The sequence below is a fragment of the Centrocercus urophasianus genome, unplaced genomic scaffold (genome assembly GCF_019232065.1).
Source record: "Centrocercus urophasianus isolate 14NV4802_14NV808 unplaced genomic scaffold, USGS_Curo_1.0 seq_15, whole genome shotgun sequence".
NCBI classification, from domain to species: domain Eukaryota; kingdom Metazoa; phylum Chordata; class Aves; order Galliformes; family Phasianidae; genus Centrocercus; species Centrocercus urophasianus.
The window spans coordinates 9722208-9737268 of NW_024884697.1; the positions used below are offsets into that span (position 1 = coordinate 9722208).

A 15061-nucleotide genomic window follows, 5' to 3' on the forward strand; every position below is an offset into this window, starting at 1 on the left:
TCTTATTTCAGTAGAAACCAATGGGTTATCACTCACATATTTCAACCAGGTCTTTTGTCCCCACTTGGAAAACCATTTCTGTAAAGGAATTCTGCCTCTTTTTGTATGTCACAATGGTATCTACTGGAAAAAGAGAATGACAGCTGTTCCAAACTAATGCAAGAGAATACATGAAGCTATGCCAGAAAGTGCCAGAATAAAAACAAATGCTACCAGTATTTTAGTATTAACCTCCTATATTCCAGATAGGAATTGTCTGAAATAAAGCATACTTCAATAAATTATATTAATGGAAGAGAGATTGTGTGGACTTCCAGACAAAGAGCTGCTTCACTTCTTTTTTCGATAATCTATCAGTACAGTGACCCAAAATTGCACACTGCTTCACTGGGAGAATCAAACACTGTGCTGGAGTAAATGGAGCAATGTCACTTTACCTTCATAGACACATGGGAGCCAGCAGGGCCCTCATACTACAGCCTGCTCCTAGATGTCTCATCCTTCTATAGACCTACACTGAGTCCCAGTACCAGTGTTTAAACCTGCAGTTGCTCTAATGGAGTATTGCCAAACAGCAGCAAATTATGTATCTAATTCTCCTATAATTTATGGTCCCTCCTTTCTCCCCGTTTGTCTCACTTTCTGCTTTCTTTCTAAAGTCCTTAACAGTGTCTTACTCACTTGTGAGCATTTCACATAAGAAATGAGGAACTGCAATTTAAATTTGGATGGGCAGTATAGATATAGTATGTGTCTTCTGTATTTCTACTAGGACTAAATACATTTGAAGATGCTGGGAATTATATCAAGAAACAATTCCTAGACTTGAACATAAGGAAAGAAGATAAGGAGATATATTGTCACCTAACCTGTGCCACAGACACCCAGAATGTCAGGTTTGTTTTTGATGCAGTCACAGATATAATAATCAAAGAAAATCTGAAAGACTGTGGGCTTTTCTAGCCATTCATTCCCTGACTTGTAGCCCAGTTCCACGTCTGTACTTTTTCTTCTCTTCATCCTGCTTGCTGACTGAAATAAAACTCAGTAGGAATGAGGCTTTTGTTAGTTGTGAATTGAAGCCCTGGGTACAGCCAGAGCATTGCAAAACTACATTGACTTTCTGTGCATCATAAGATTGAAAAACATGCTTTGCTTCACAGAGATGCTAGTGAGTGATATATGAATCAAACGGACATTCCTATCTCAATCAGTATGTTTTGTAGGTAATCAGTAGCTGTCAGGAATTTCCTACATCGGTGTCCTGTGTTTTTCAGTGAGAGAGCTTAAAAGGATAATACCAAACAGCTATTAGGTAACTGGCACATTTAAAGCTTTAAAAAAGAAAGTCATAACATTAAAATACTATCAGCAGATAATTTCCATTCACTACTCATGTTTTCATGTTACATTAACAACAAAAAATGACATAAATGACATTCCATTAACTTAGCAGAACCAAACTCCCAGACTTAACTGTCATACGACAAAGAGCAATGCAAATCTGGATGTTTAATAGTGTTTTGATGGAATTGCTGAGACACACACCTAAAAACTGCACATATGTGAAATGCTGCTATTCAGTTGTTGGGGGACAGGAAAGTAAGATGGTGATAGATAGCAGGTAAGTTTCTGGAATCTCTGAGAAAGAAATAAATATTACAGTAACTGTCAGTTTCTGCATATACCATAAAGGCAAGCTGAAACATTTTTTAACAATTAAATACTCGACTTAAAAAAAACAAAACAGTAATTAATAGTTCTTCAGCTGAGCACCTTTCCACTGACATCTGCAATCATTCCCACCAGGGCAGAGCAAATGAGATGCCCCTGTCCCCAGGGCAAAGCACATTTGTGACCCTTTGATGCAGAGATCTATTATCTATGCAAATTAATTGCTGATGAAGAACTGCTCCCACTCAGCTCCCCCTAATTAATTGTGCCTTTAACTAGAAAAAAAAAATATGGTAAACAAAACCAGCATTCTTTCTAAATATATTAAACACATTTTTGGAATTTTGTCTTGGAGCAATACTCACTTTTGAAATATGATAAATAATGTTTTAAAAAAAAAAAAAAAACCTTCAATTGAAGTCATTTCAAGAGTCATTATTAGGCTTTGGTTCATGGAGTAGCACTTTGAAGCTTCAGTTCATGGAGTAGCACCTTGACAGACACTCACTAAGCTACAGGGCAGTCTTTCTATGCTTGATTTTGAAAATCATGTGCATGAACCCTTAGCCAGAGCTGTGCAGGGAGTTGTCCTAAACCAGCACATGATTAAGATATAATTTGTATTTTCTGGATTTCTATTTCAGCCTGATCTGTAACGGTTCACTTGATTAATTCCTTGTTTGTGCTGAAAATACTGTATTTCCAATGGTAAGATTTCTGGTTTCATTTCCAGCAATAAATCTCATTTTAAATGAGCAATTTGAACTGTGGTGGCATCAGCATTAATTTCTGAAGGTCCTAGTGGAATAATAAAGGTCAAGAACTTTAAGAAACAAACCCATAAGCAAACACATCTCTCAAACATATCCAGCAAACACTTTAGAATCAGATGGACCTTGCACTGCAGGCTGAAAGCTGATGAATGCAAAGCTGAACAGATTGAGTATCCTACATCACGCAGTAAGAAGACAGGCTGATCAATGGGAGAAACGAAACACTTGACACATGGTGATTGCCATGACTTGTTCATTTTTCAATCCTTAACCTGAGTTTCTGGCAAACCAGTGATACATAAGCACAATACTTTGTGATCCTCCAAGAGAAATGACTGTGGATGCAAACTCACTGATGTGTTTCTCTTTACCTCAGGAAGAGGTTTATTTTGAGCCCAGCCATCCCCAGCCCCAAAGTTCTCCCAGTAAAGCTCTCAGACATGGCACAGCCGGGGAGAGCTGCTGGCTGTGTGCTGTGCTGTCAGCTGCTGTGATGCACACATCCCACTTTGGTGCCAGCTCAATTAGAACAGGTGGCTAAACCCCAAATAATCACTTCATTCTCACTTTTAAGGGTGTTATTTATGCCGTCGACAACCTCTGCGGCACATTGGTTCGCACTTTGCCAAGGAGGCGGTGACAACTGACAACTCACACTGGGGAATGCGCTCACCACAGCAGGCAGGCTAGGGGATCCCTGCATCTGCTCAAGGGCGACTTAGAAAATCAAGTTAACAAAAAGCAACTCGGAGTTAAAAATATGTATTAGTGATTATAGTGATTATACCAGAGGAGCCCAAGGTGCTCGAACTGTGAACTCATCCGCTAGAGCTCCGCACGGGTCACAACCGTGCCTAGGGTCACAACGCTGAGAGAGGGCGGCCTCAATGCAACTCCACCCTGGCGCTGCTACCGCACCGCCCCGGCATGGCGGCCCGCTCCGCCGCGTCTCGCCCCGCCAGGCAGACGTGAGCTGCGCCAGGCAAGACCGCCAGGGGACGCCATAACACCGCTGGGGTCCGGGCCGCCAGCCCTTGAGATTCTGTTTGGCCGGCACCACCTCCGCTTTCTTCCTTTCTTGGGGGGCTCAATCCTTTCTTGGCTCAGGCAGGCAGGGAAAGCGCAGGGAGAAGGAGCTCAGTGTCCTGTTAGCAATTTTGGTCATTATTTTTAATTTATGGAGAGGTCTGTGAACAAAACCACTAAAAAAAAGAACAGCGTGTCTGCATGTGACAGCACAGTGAGGGTGCAGCCCGATACACTTGTGCTTTCTGGAGCTGAGTCATCCCGGCAGAGACCTGGGTTGCTAACAGGCTGTCTCATGCACTGAGTGCCCGAGTCCACTATCTGAGAATTCACTTCAGAGACTCCGAGCACCTGAATTCAGGCACCAACACATGAATAGCAACGCCAGATCTGCCCTGACAGGCACTCTTAGTGTTGAAGCCTACCCTGGCTGTCAGCACACAGTGACCCAAACTCTGAATTCCCCAGCAAGATCAATACATAAGATAGAAGGATGACTGCAATAAACAAGCTGTATTTTGGAGGGAGAAGGAAGAGGGAAAACTTTCATTTACCATATGTTTTTTGTGTTTTTGCCATAGGCAGAACCTGGGTTTGTGATCCTGTGCTTTCCAAAGCCCTAATTGTAATTCTGGTCTCAGTCCTACCTCATTCCAAAATGTAAATGTGGACATGAGACAGGAACCAACAAAGAGTAAAGAAGACACTTTTCATTAAGATAACACTAATCCCTTTCCCTACTCCAAATGACCTATAAGATGCAGCAGAAAACCGGGCTTCTCAGCCTATACTTTCCCAGGTTCTAACCCCATTCCTAGCTTAAACCTATTCTAGCTAGAAATCAGGTCTGGTCCTTGAGATGTGAATGACAGAAGATAAAGTAGTATTCTAATCTATTTGTCCTTTCCATTTTTCTGAGTTCACAATAATTCACTGAGAATTTAGATTTCTCAAAACTGTTCATGTCTAAACTCTAAACTTGTCTTCAGCTCTCACCCTGAATTTCAGTCTAAATGCTGTGTATTTCAGAGATGCAAAATTGATCATTAAATGGTTAAAAAAAAAAAAAAATGGACTGGATCCCTTGAAATTTCTACTCCACCTTAGAGTGTCCTGTGTAGCCCCAGGTAAATACAGTATCGTTGTTGCTGATAACAAGCCACAGGCTTTGTATTAAGTTAATACAGTCCTGAGTGCTTGTCAGGTTTTATGTAGACTAGTCTCAGCCAGCTTGTAGCTTTGTTTCAGCTTGTTTACCTCTAACAGCTATTGTCCAGTGATCAGGTGTCTATTCCCTCATTTGTTTTCATTTTTCTTATCTTCATATTGATGTAATGCCTATAGCTAAAAGTTCTTGTATAAATTGGTGTAGCAATTAATTATGCTATGTAGAATGACCCCTGAATCTCTAGATTAATGACTGAGCATTATGAAGGTAGAGTGTGATAAAGGCCCCAGGACTCTCAATTAGTCATTAGAGAAGATACTGCAATCCTAGGAACTGTGCAACAGCACTTGTAGGGATAACAAAAAAAGCCAAGTGTCTCATATATAAATCCTGCCACATATAGTAAATTTAGATGTAATATAAGAGTTGAAAACTACAGAAGAAAAGTCAGGGTAAGTACACATTAACAAACATATAAAAATGCAACCAAGTTGTCCCTAGAGTGAGGAGGAAACACTTAACATCAGTACCGCATTTTTCCTAGCAAAGAGGACAAATCCCCTGCATGAAAATCATACTCTTCAAACAAGTATTTCAGGATGATAGCTTTCTGTCACGCTTATTATCCCTGGGAAAAAAAGAAAAAAGAAAGCTTTAGTAGATGGAGAGGTGAATGTAGTAAGTGGAGCAGTGGAGCAGTAAATGCAGCACCAAAGAAAAAGCATTAGATCAAGGAGAGGGATGTTGTTACAGCCTTTAAATGTAGCATTGCTCATTAGATGTAATTTCAAAACAAATTTTTAAACTTCATTCAGGCTAGTAGCTTTAACTGTTTTCTGTATCTTGGTTACATAGCTAAGCCTTTAAATGAGATTTAACAATAAAATCCTGGCTTCAGGTGTAAGATACAGTCCTCTCTTTGCCCATGACAAGAATTCAAGCACAGTGTATTTGGCATATACTCAAAGACTGAGGTAGTAGTTGTATCAGACTAGTTATATGACCCCTGCCCTGTTTTTCAGATGATCTCTAGGAATGCATATGTTTTCCAATGGGATCAAATGAGAAGATATTCACTGTGTTGAACACCACACTCTTTTGTAACTGTCTTTGAGCTCCTTGTTTCAGGAACTGCATTTCTAATTTTGTTTAATTCTCATTCCTAAGTTTCTGTGGCATCCATTTCGTGTATAGGGTCTTCCAGGTGTTGGAAAAAACAAGATATCTTGCGTAGAATATTTATAATTTTTGCTTATTTTTCAGACTCTTCTATAGACAACATTAACCTCCTGAAGGAGTTCTCAGAAACTCATAGACTTTACAGCATTGCCTTTAAATTGTTTTTACTTGGTACCATTATTACAATAGTTTACCTGTGGCTCTGGTAGTCCACGAATATTTGAACGATTCACCTTAATTTGAAATTGGCATCCAAAACTTAGCAATCTTTTTTATCAAGAAAGTAGCTTTGTTTTCTTTAGAGCTGTAAATCTAGCTGAATGAGCTGTGTGGGATCATTTTTTTCATGCATTGAGCTTGCACTGACTTTCAATCCATCTGTTACATAAACGGCATGAAGCACTGGGCATCAGACTTAAATATTGCTGAGAGGGCTTCTACAAGGTCGCATTTTTTCTACAAAGTCTGATTGATTACTAATCATTACTCCAGCCATTTCAATGAATAAATTAGATCTTGATTACCTGTAACTTTTCTGAAATTCAGAAGTGTGATGTCCATGAGGACAGTTTCATGACCACTGAACTGTGATGTGGACCACTTCAGTGACAAGATATATGTACATGAATTGATTTCCCTTGCCTGTGTTTCCGTCAGTTCTGTTTCTCTTTTCTCTTTAACTACACCTTCTGTTTTCCCCCTCTAATCCTAAGAAGCATGTGGAAGGATAGGGAAATCCAAGTGTGTCCCCTTTAAACATAACAGAGGAAAAAAAATCTCATCTCTTCCCTTGAGAACTGTCAATAGGCAGCGTGTAGAGAAGGAAACAAATCACCCTGTGATGTACTTGTTTTTGCACTGCCTTATCTTTGAAGATGAAATACTTCCCAAGGCCCTGATTCAGCAAAATTCATCAGTCACTAAGAGTGTGAAAAGAAACATTTCAGCAAAAGAAACCGCTGTGTTCTTCTGGGGCCAAAATGGCTAGAGAGGCCACTCAATAGACACTCAAAGAATATTCTTCTCCCTGGGGATCACAAGTTTTTCCACATTGGCCCTAGAAGCAAACAACTAGTGTCAAAAGGTCGTGTTCCTTCTCAACTCTGAGTCAGCCACTCATTCTGATAAATTGAATTAAGGACTCTGAAGTCCATTCCTTTGTCCACTGGGACATGTAAATCTTGTTAGTGTCAATGAAGGTTGCGAGCCTCTCAGAGAAGATAATAAATTCTACTTCTAATGTATAATCTATAAGATACATGACATGTCCTGAACCCAATCCTAAAATATTGTAGAAAACCTGCCATAAATGCAGTCTTTTTCTAGAGCATTTTAAAAGCATAGGAGTGGCATATATATCACAGGATATGAGACACTGCTTATGAACATTGTGAAAGCTTCTTAGCCTTGCTACAGTCCATTAAAAACAAATCATAAATTCTAATAATAAGCACGTGGGAAGATCATCTGAGACCTTAGGCTCAAGAATGCATACACGCTGAACATGCAACAAGCAAAACCTCTAACTGTGTGCACCCAGGGGTGCTGATTCTGTCCACACAGGAGCAAAAAGTTGTAGGATTAAATTATACAGCCAGGAGGGATGTTCTTGGGGAATTTGTCTCAAAAGGTACAAAACTAATTCACTGCCTAGCATCACTTCTCAGAGGCTGTTTTTGTGATAGCAGGACATATAGACAGGAATGATAAGGCTTCATATCCTGCTTGGTTTACAAAGGGAAATAATGTCTTATAACTGAGAATATTTTCACGGTTTTTGTGTGTTTATTGTAGTTGTGATAAAGAGCTGCAGCTTAAGGGGAAATCATGTTTGTTCCAATTATAAAGATACATTTGCAAAGGAGTTCCCCTTCATGTCAGAGCTAACCACGAGTTAAAAGTTAGTGGGTTGCTTAACATCAGTAAAATGATGTACTGTAGGTGATTTTTTTTTTTTTTTTGTGCTCAGTTGGATCTGATAACACTTTTGTCCTTATCGTGCTACTATGGAAAAGCCAATACAAATGCTGTTCAGTAGTTCTGTTTAAAAAAGATACTCACATGTTGTATTCATAATAGAACAGCATTTAAAGTTAGTATACAGGCAGAATTTCTGTTGAATTTTTAATGTATATGTGTATGACAACATCTAGGTTTATTTACAACTCTCTTTCCTTCCTTTTATTTTACATGGAATCAATAATGACTCTCTTAAATAATGCACTCAGTTGATTAATCTAATGTGCTTCAACTCTGTTTAGACTAGTGAACAGTTCTCCCACTGGAAGAAAAAAAAAGCCATTAGTTAAATAGAGTCTGTAAGTAGTAACTACATGAAAGTAAAATGAAAGCTAGGTCTTAATAAAATACTTTATACCTTTTCTTTGGAATAAGCAGACTATCATTTACTTTAAAGTTTATTTGTAGCCAGTGTTTTTCATATTATATGTAATCTGAATTTCTAAATAAATCTTCTGAAAAGACACAGGAGGCAGAGAAAGTATGTGTATAATATTTGGGGGGCTTCAGAGAACATTTTTTCCTTTTCAAAACCATTCTTACTTTTGTAATTTCACATATCATAACTGTAAAAACTTCAAAGTTCTGACGAAACATTTTGGTTGGTTGAATTAAAATATTTTGATAAATCCTATCTATTTCCCTTTTCACGTATGAAGACTTTCTGGCACTTGTTAGAAAAACAGAAACAAAGATTAATGTTGAAAGTCTCAACATGTTCCCTGAAGAGGAATGTCCATTCTCTACACGGCTCTTATCCACAGCATTCACTTTCTTAGAGATAGTTTGCATCAGCAGGGCACATTCAGAAATGTTTTATTACCAGTGCCTTTGCACCAGCAGAGAGCAATGGTACCCCCATCAGCAAGGGCTAGGCCTGGCAGGATCACTATTTTTGTTCAGTTTCAGTACACAGTGGGGCATGCAGACTCTGACTCACAGGTGACATCCAGAAAGCTCGTCAATATCAGGTCTGTGTGCTTTATCCTGCTACTCCCATCTCAGGATCTGCGCAGGCAATAGTACGCACCATTTTGCTGTCCTCAGTTGTGTTTTTCTTTAGGTTGGCAGGAACAGAGGAATTCTGCCCACGACATTTGCTTAGAGTTATTATTCCTGAGTTCACAAGTACAAGAGAGCTGCTCTTGCCCCCTTTCAGTATTTAACATGGAGTTGCTTTTAACTCTTGTTTACTGAATTTTGGTTTATTCCATTTTCTTCCATAAAACAATGTTTACATACATACACCTGATGTTTGTATTATAACAAGATTTTCACCTTTTGAAAAGGCTGCTCATACAAACAGAAACCTCCTGGTTCCACCAGGCCCCAGCAAGCGCCTGTTGACATTATCTCAGTGATCTGTAACAGCAGAGCACCCAACTGAGCCTCCACAGATTTACAAGTGCAATGAATCCTTGAGGTTAAGATATCAAACATCCACTTGCTAACTGTGACATTAATCTCACACTGTCTGCTGCTGAGATGTTAATGCTGTACCAAAGCCACGTTGCCATTTAAAGTCATTTCATCCTGTAGTGAAAGTCATGTAGTCCTGGCTGCTGGTATGGATCCAGAAGATGGATTGGAAAGGAGTAGGAGGCAGCACGCAAAATGTAAATGGACTCACTCATTTTAAAGTGTAGTGCATTCAAAGATTGCCTCTAATTTTGGATTTCTCAGTTCTTAAGGACCCGAAATAAGGTGGTGGTTTTCATTGCAGTGTCACGTTGCTCAGACTGACATCCAGACCTGGCTGCTGAGAAATGCCTCTGTGCCATAGGGCAAAGGGAGTTAGGTGCAAACAAGCAGCTCTTGGGGCAAAATTCTCCCTGAGTAGAGCAGTGAAATTCCCTGCAAAAAGGTGGGGAAGTTTAGCAAGTCAGTAAGAGGTTACAATAGGCAGCATATGGTAAAGTTGCTCAGTGCAGTCAATAGGAAGAGCTGTAGGGAAGGCTTGAATATAGGGGCGTTGTCTTTTCTGGACATAAGACCCAGACACTTCTCTGTAAGAAAATCTAGCAGCCAAAAGCCAGATCTTCCTACCTACTTCCCCTTGTGAACATGAACTTGAGCACTTTGCTAGAAGAACTCAGCACCTGACAGAATTGGATCCTCAAAGTGTAACGGATTTTTGAGAATCAGAAAAAGTGCCAAAAATCTGAATGTGCCTCAGTGTTTCTGTTTTCTTAGAGGAAAAGGAATGCCAAAATCAAATAATAACTAATGACAAAGAACAACAATGTATGATTGAATTTACGTGCACAATCAAAATCAGTCAAAAATATGCACACTGAGTAGTTACAAAGAGAATATTGAGACAAAGAATTGCAGAGAATGCATTTCTGAGGTGATGGAAAATGTGGTAGCTTTAGAGATTATTGCAAGAAGATAACTAAAGAAAAAAAAGTTTACATATGCTTTTTAGTAAAAGATTGTGTATCAAATTCTGACAGACATGAGGCCAAGTCAGAAAAGCTGTGGCCCATTCCAGGGAAGCAGATGCTTTCAACTGGAATTGACTGAGAGCTGTCATGAGGGAAAAAATGTTAGCCAAGAAAAAGCTTGCACTTAGCATCTTGTAAAAAGTTCTGCCTGTTCTGCCTCTTTCTGTGTCGTTTGTTAGGAAGTAGATATTTCCTGCTGAAGCTGCAGCAACCACAGGTCAGATACTTTTTTAGCTTGAGAAGTAATAGATTCATCTTCTTAACCACACCATTTAGTTTCTTCTCCTCAAGGTTTCCAGTAATTGAAGGGAGCTTACAAGTAGGAGGAGGAGCAACTTTTTTCAGTCTTACAGTGATAGGACAATGACTTCAAACTAGAAAAGGGGAAATCTAGGTTAGATGTTAGGAAGAAGAGTATAGTGAAGCATTGGAACTGGCTGCCCAGAGAGGTTATGGATGACCCATCCATGGAGGGATTCAAGGCCATGATGGATGGGATCCTGGGCAGCCTGGTCTAGTGGTTGGCAGTCCTGCCCATGCCAAGTGGGTTTGGAACTAGATGGTTTTTGGGGTCCTCTCCCACCTAAGCTATTCTGTGATTCTGTGTGTTGATTCCACGAAGTTTCAATGCTATTTAGTGTTGTGCAATGCAGAAGAATAATCTTAATGTAATCGGTGCTTTGAAGTGACATTAACACTGTTCAATCTGGCAGACTGGAGCAGTATTCCTCATGAATAGGAAAGGTGTGGCATTGCTAATACTGAATTTTCCTTTTCCAGGTTATTAGCTTCACTTTCTTCCTCTAAAGAAAACAAGTTGCAGTGATGCAAAGATTTTCTGCTCTTTGGAAGTTTTGTTTGATGAAGAAAAAAAACATAATGGAATCAGACAAGATCTTGCCTTCTCCTGGGCAGGTCTGATTCAAATCTCCATTTCACATTTTCAAAGCAATGAACAAGCATTTGCCAGGGAACTCTTTGCATACCTGCAAATTCTAAGACCAGGTGAGCAACACTAGCTGCTGCCCACCAACAAAAAAGTTCAAGCAGAACCTTAGGCTGTGGGGCCAAGCAACTCAAATGCTTTTGAACCTTTTGGAAAAGGTTGTTATTTCTTTTGCCATTTTCTGAATTCCCTTAGGAGCAAGATGACCTGGATAATTTTGCTGAAGGCAAATAAAGCTTGGCACTGACTGTACAGAGAGTCTCTGAAAACTACCCTGCAAACTTTGACCTCTCAGCAGAGTATCTGGATAGAAAAGAGGTGAAGATCTTGAGCCAGCTCTGTTGGGAAGAAAAATGGCTAAAACAAACTTGGCCCACAAGATGAAGCACAGCCACCTGATATAGGTCAGAACAAAGTGCTGTGCCAAAATGTGCATGTGTGCATACACACAGGCATTGTTATATGAAAAATATGAAAAATTTATGGGTTGCTTTTGATATTTTCCATTTCATAGGGCCCTCCTGAGGGTAAAAAGCCCCAACCCCTACATCTGGATGTAATAGATGTTTTCTCCCAAACAGTTCTTTACTACAACATAACATTTTCTGCAGCTACGGAAATCAGAGCACAGTCAGGGAGCTAGCCGAGCAAAATGAACAACCTCAAGCTTTAAACTCATAATGATTTGAAAGATTTTCTTAGCTGTAGCTAAGTGTTTCTTGTGCTTCTAGTAAGCTACAATTGAGTCAAACTGTGTATCTCCAAACTGTGGGCATTGTTGAAGAAACAAAGCTGTGTTTTGCTTCAGAACTTTCTACTTAAGGGTGTGGTCTTCAGCTTCTGAGAACAGCACAGCTCCCTGGAGACTAGGATCTCATATGAACCTGGCCTATTCTGAGATGTTTGTGAGTTTGTCTAGCTGCCATAACAAACATAGATTTGTGTGCTTCAGATAATGGCATAGAGTGCTAAACATGTGAGGTTGTCTTTCAGAGTACTACTACCCAGCAGCCTGTGGGAGATGGGATCTGGTTGCTGGGGGGTGTGGAAGTGGTAAGGGCTATCTTTAGCGCTGGAAACCAATAGCCTTCTGAGACATCAAGATGACACAGTTCTCCCTCCTTCTTCCCTTCCAGTTCCCTGTTATTATCTGTTTGACATTGGCTGCCCACAGAATCATTCATCGTGACAGAGACTTGGTGGCCAAACAGACGTCCTCTGGTAAATTCATTTTTCCTTCAGCCACAAAGAAGCAGCATGGGGACAACTGTAAATGTGATGATGAAGAAAGAGCTCTGGTGGCCGTGTGAGGAGGGCCTCATCCTTGAGAGGCTGTGTTTCAGAGTAATCTGTCAGCTGTCCTGTGCAAACTGCCATGGGAGAAGACTTCCTCATTACCCACAGCGCCCCAAATTGCTCCATCAGCTGCCCTCTGCTTGCTGGCTTTAAATAGCTGCTTCTGTTACATTTACACTGATCAGGGTTGGATAAAACAACAGGAGCAGCCAAATTTCTTCCCCATTGATCCCATCAGTTCTAGCTTGGGAACAATGTGAGTCATGCTGGAAAATACTTAGAAAAAATGTCCTTGATGTAGACTAACCTGTAGATAAAAGAAAGGCAAGCAGTGTCTGCTGCTCGCTCTCTCTCCATTCCAGGGAAGTACAGTATTTTACCATTACAACTTTGAAGAATGGGAGACTGTCTAGAAGTTCACTTTCCTTTAGTGGTTCCTTTTTAACCCGCAGTGCTGAAGTCAGTGCCTCTCACTGATACAGGATTTTAGTTTAGTCTTCAGGAACTAAATGAGAGGGATTTCTTGGGTAACCACACAGCCTCTGAGCATCCAGCTGGGATGATCCCATGTCACAGAGCACTGGTCTGTGCCTGTGCTCATACTGCAGTGCCCACAACTGCTGAATCTGAAGATTTTAAATACAAACAGAAACGACTGTTTGTGAGTGGCTTCATAGGAAACCTGGCACCTTTTTTCTTCCCTGTTGACTCCAGAAGGATTTGGTACTATATGTATGAGTATGGATGAACAGGGATTACAGCAGTATATCAATAATACCAGTCTGTAGCTTTGTGGAGCTGAGCAATGTATTTTTGCAGCAAAAGACTGGTATATCATTTGTCCAAAGTCAAGACAAAGGCATATCTTGCTTTCACTGGAGTCTCAGTAGTTTAGGAGAAGATTTTAAAAGTTCTTCCCTATCTTCCGTGCCAGTGGAAGGATGGTGACTGGCACCTCCTCCTGAGCGTTATTTCTTCTGAATGTACAAACATTATCAATAGCCCCCCAACAAATATGAGGAAGCAAAGAAAGCCCAGGTCAGTAAGCACTGCAGTAAACCAGAAACCCTGGTACAAGCCCAGCAGTTCTGGAGGTACCACATATACCAGTAAGGGTATGGAAGCTGGCTGTAAATGACAGACAGTCATTGTGAGCTGGAAGTGCTTTGACTGACACCAATAATCAGTGCTATTCCTGTCACTGATTATACCCACGCTGCCATTACCAATGGCAGAGTCTGTCAAAAATGTTTTCAAATTCCTGATTTAGACTATTGCAGCTGGAGACATTTTAAGCAACCAATGAGTTTCTTTCTGCAGATGAGCTGGGAGAACGGAAGTTACATTTCAAAAGAATGTCAGGATTTCAATGGTTGATTTGATTCTGATAAGAATCAGTGTTCCAGACTTTTCCTTGAAGATAAATCTCAAAAGCAGGCAAACATCATATATGCAGTCATTCTCATTGTTTACTTTTAGCAAAATTGAAATATTTTCACATTGACTTTTTAAGTTACGGTGTTTGGGTTGTGAACAAAAAAAGCCTTAGGAACTAAACAGAAATCAAAACGTCTTGCTCTGAAACTTTCCAAATTAAATGTCTGAACACAACTGGAATTTTTTCTTCAGAAAAACTCTAGAGAGGTCAATCTGATTTTAAAATATGTTTTAGATCCAGTTGAAAGCACATTCAAATGCAAAATCAGTCCATCAAAATTGCTCTCAGCAGTTCTACTTGGGATACAAAAGTTCATCTAATTGACATCCACCAGGATGCTTATTTGCTCATTCAAGATGAGAGACCAATTTACAAAGCAAAATTACATCCTCTGAGTAGAACAGAAACCCTGACATGAGGTTCAGCTTTTCAATAAGTATTTTCAATGCAAATAAGGTTTCAAAGGACTTTTCTGAAAATTATTTAAAAAAAAGAGAGAGAGAAACAGAAAAAAGTGAACAATATTCTTCCTGTCTCATTCTTGAAGTATATTGTACGACAGCTTGAATTACTAATATGCAGAATGAAGATAAACTAAATATTCTTGAAGTTCTAAAGACCTTTACACGTTACCTCCCTGCCTCTCTCTCTATTCAGTGAAAATGCAAACGAAGCATTGTCAGAAGGTTCATTCATTTTGAAACATGAATGGAGGTGTGAGGACTCAAGTCTCCTTCCCTGGTCAATAGATGAACAGGCGCTGACTGAATTGAAACTTCAATTAAAGTCCTGTCAAGACAGCAAAACTTAGAATTTGAGCATCCTTTCATGAGATTTAAATCCTACAAAGCATGACTAAAGCATCTATCACACAGTGACTTGTGATTATTTTCTGACTTGAACTAGGTCTGTCTTTCCACATAGACTTATGGCAAAACCGTATAGAAGACAGACACAGTAATTCAAGCAGTATCTTACATTTAACTTCCTTTGCAATATAAGTAAAGCAGACTATGGTTGATCTTCTGGGAGGAGTTACCCAGTTTATCATAAGCACTTCTTGAGTTGCTACTGCATACTTAAACTTGTCTCTAT

General features: G+C 39.8%; 1 protein-coding gene across 1 annotated transcript in view; it reads left to right on the forward strand.

The window, feature by feature from the left end:
* The window catches only part of GNAT3 (G protein subunit alpha transducin 3), a 29899-nt gene extending 27956 nt beyond the window's left edge, over positions 1-1943 (forward strand). The window contains exon 9 of the mRNA XM_042815917.1: positions 773-1943. Coding sequence (XP_042671851.1) covers positions 773-963 — 191 coding nt within the window. The 3' untranslated portion in view covers positions 964-1943. The remainder of the gene's footprint in view (positions 1-772) is intronic.
* Positions 1944-15061: the final 13118 nt, after the last annotated feature.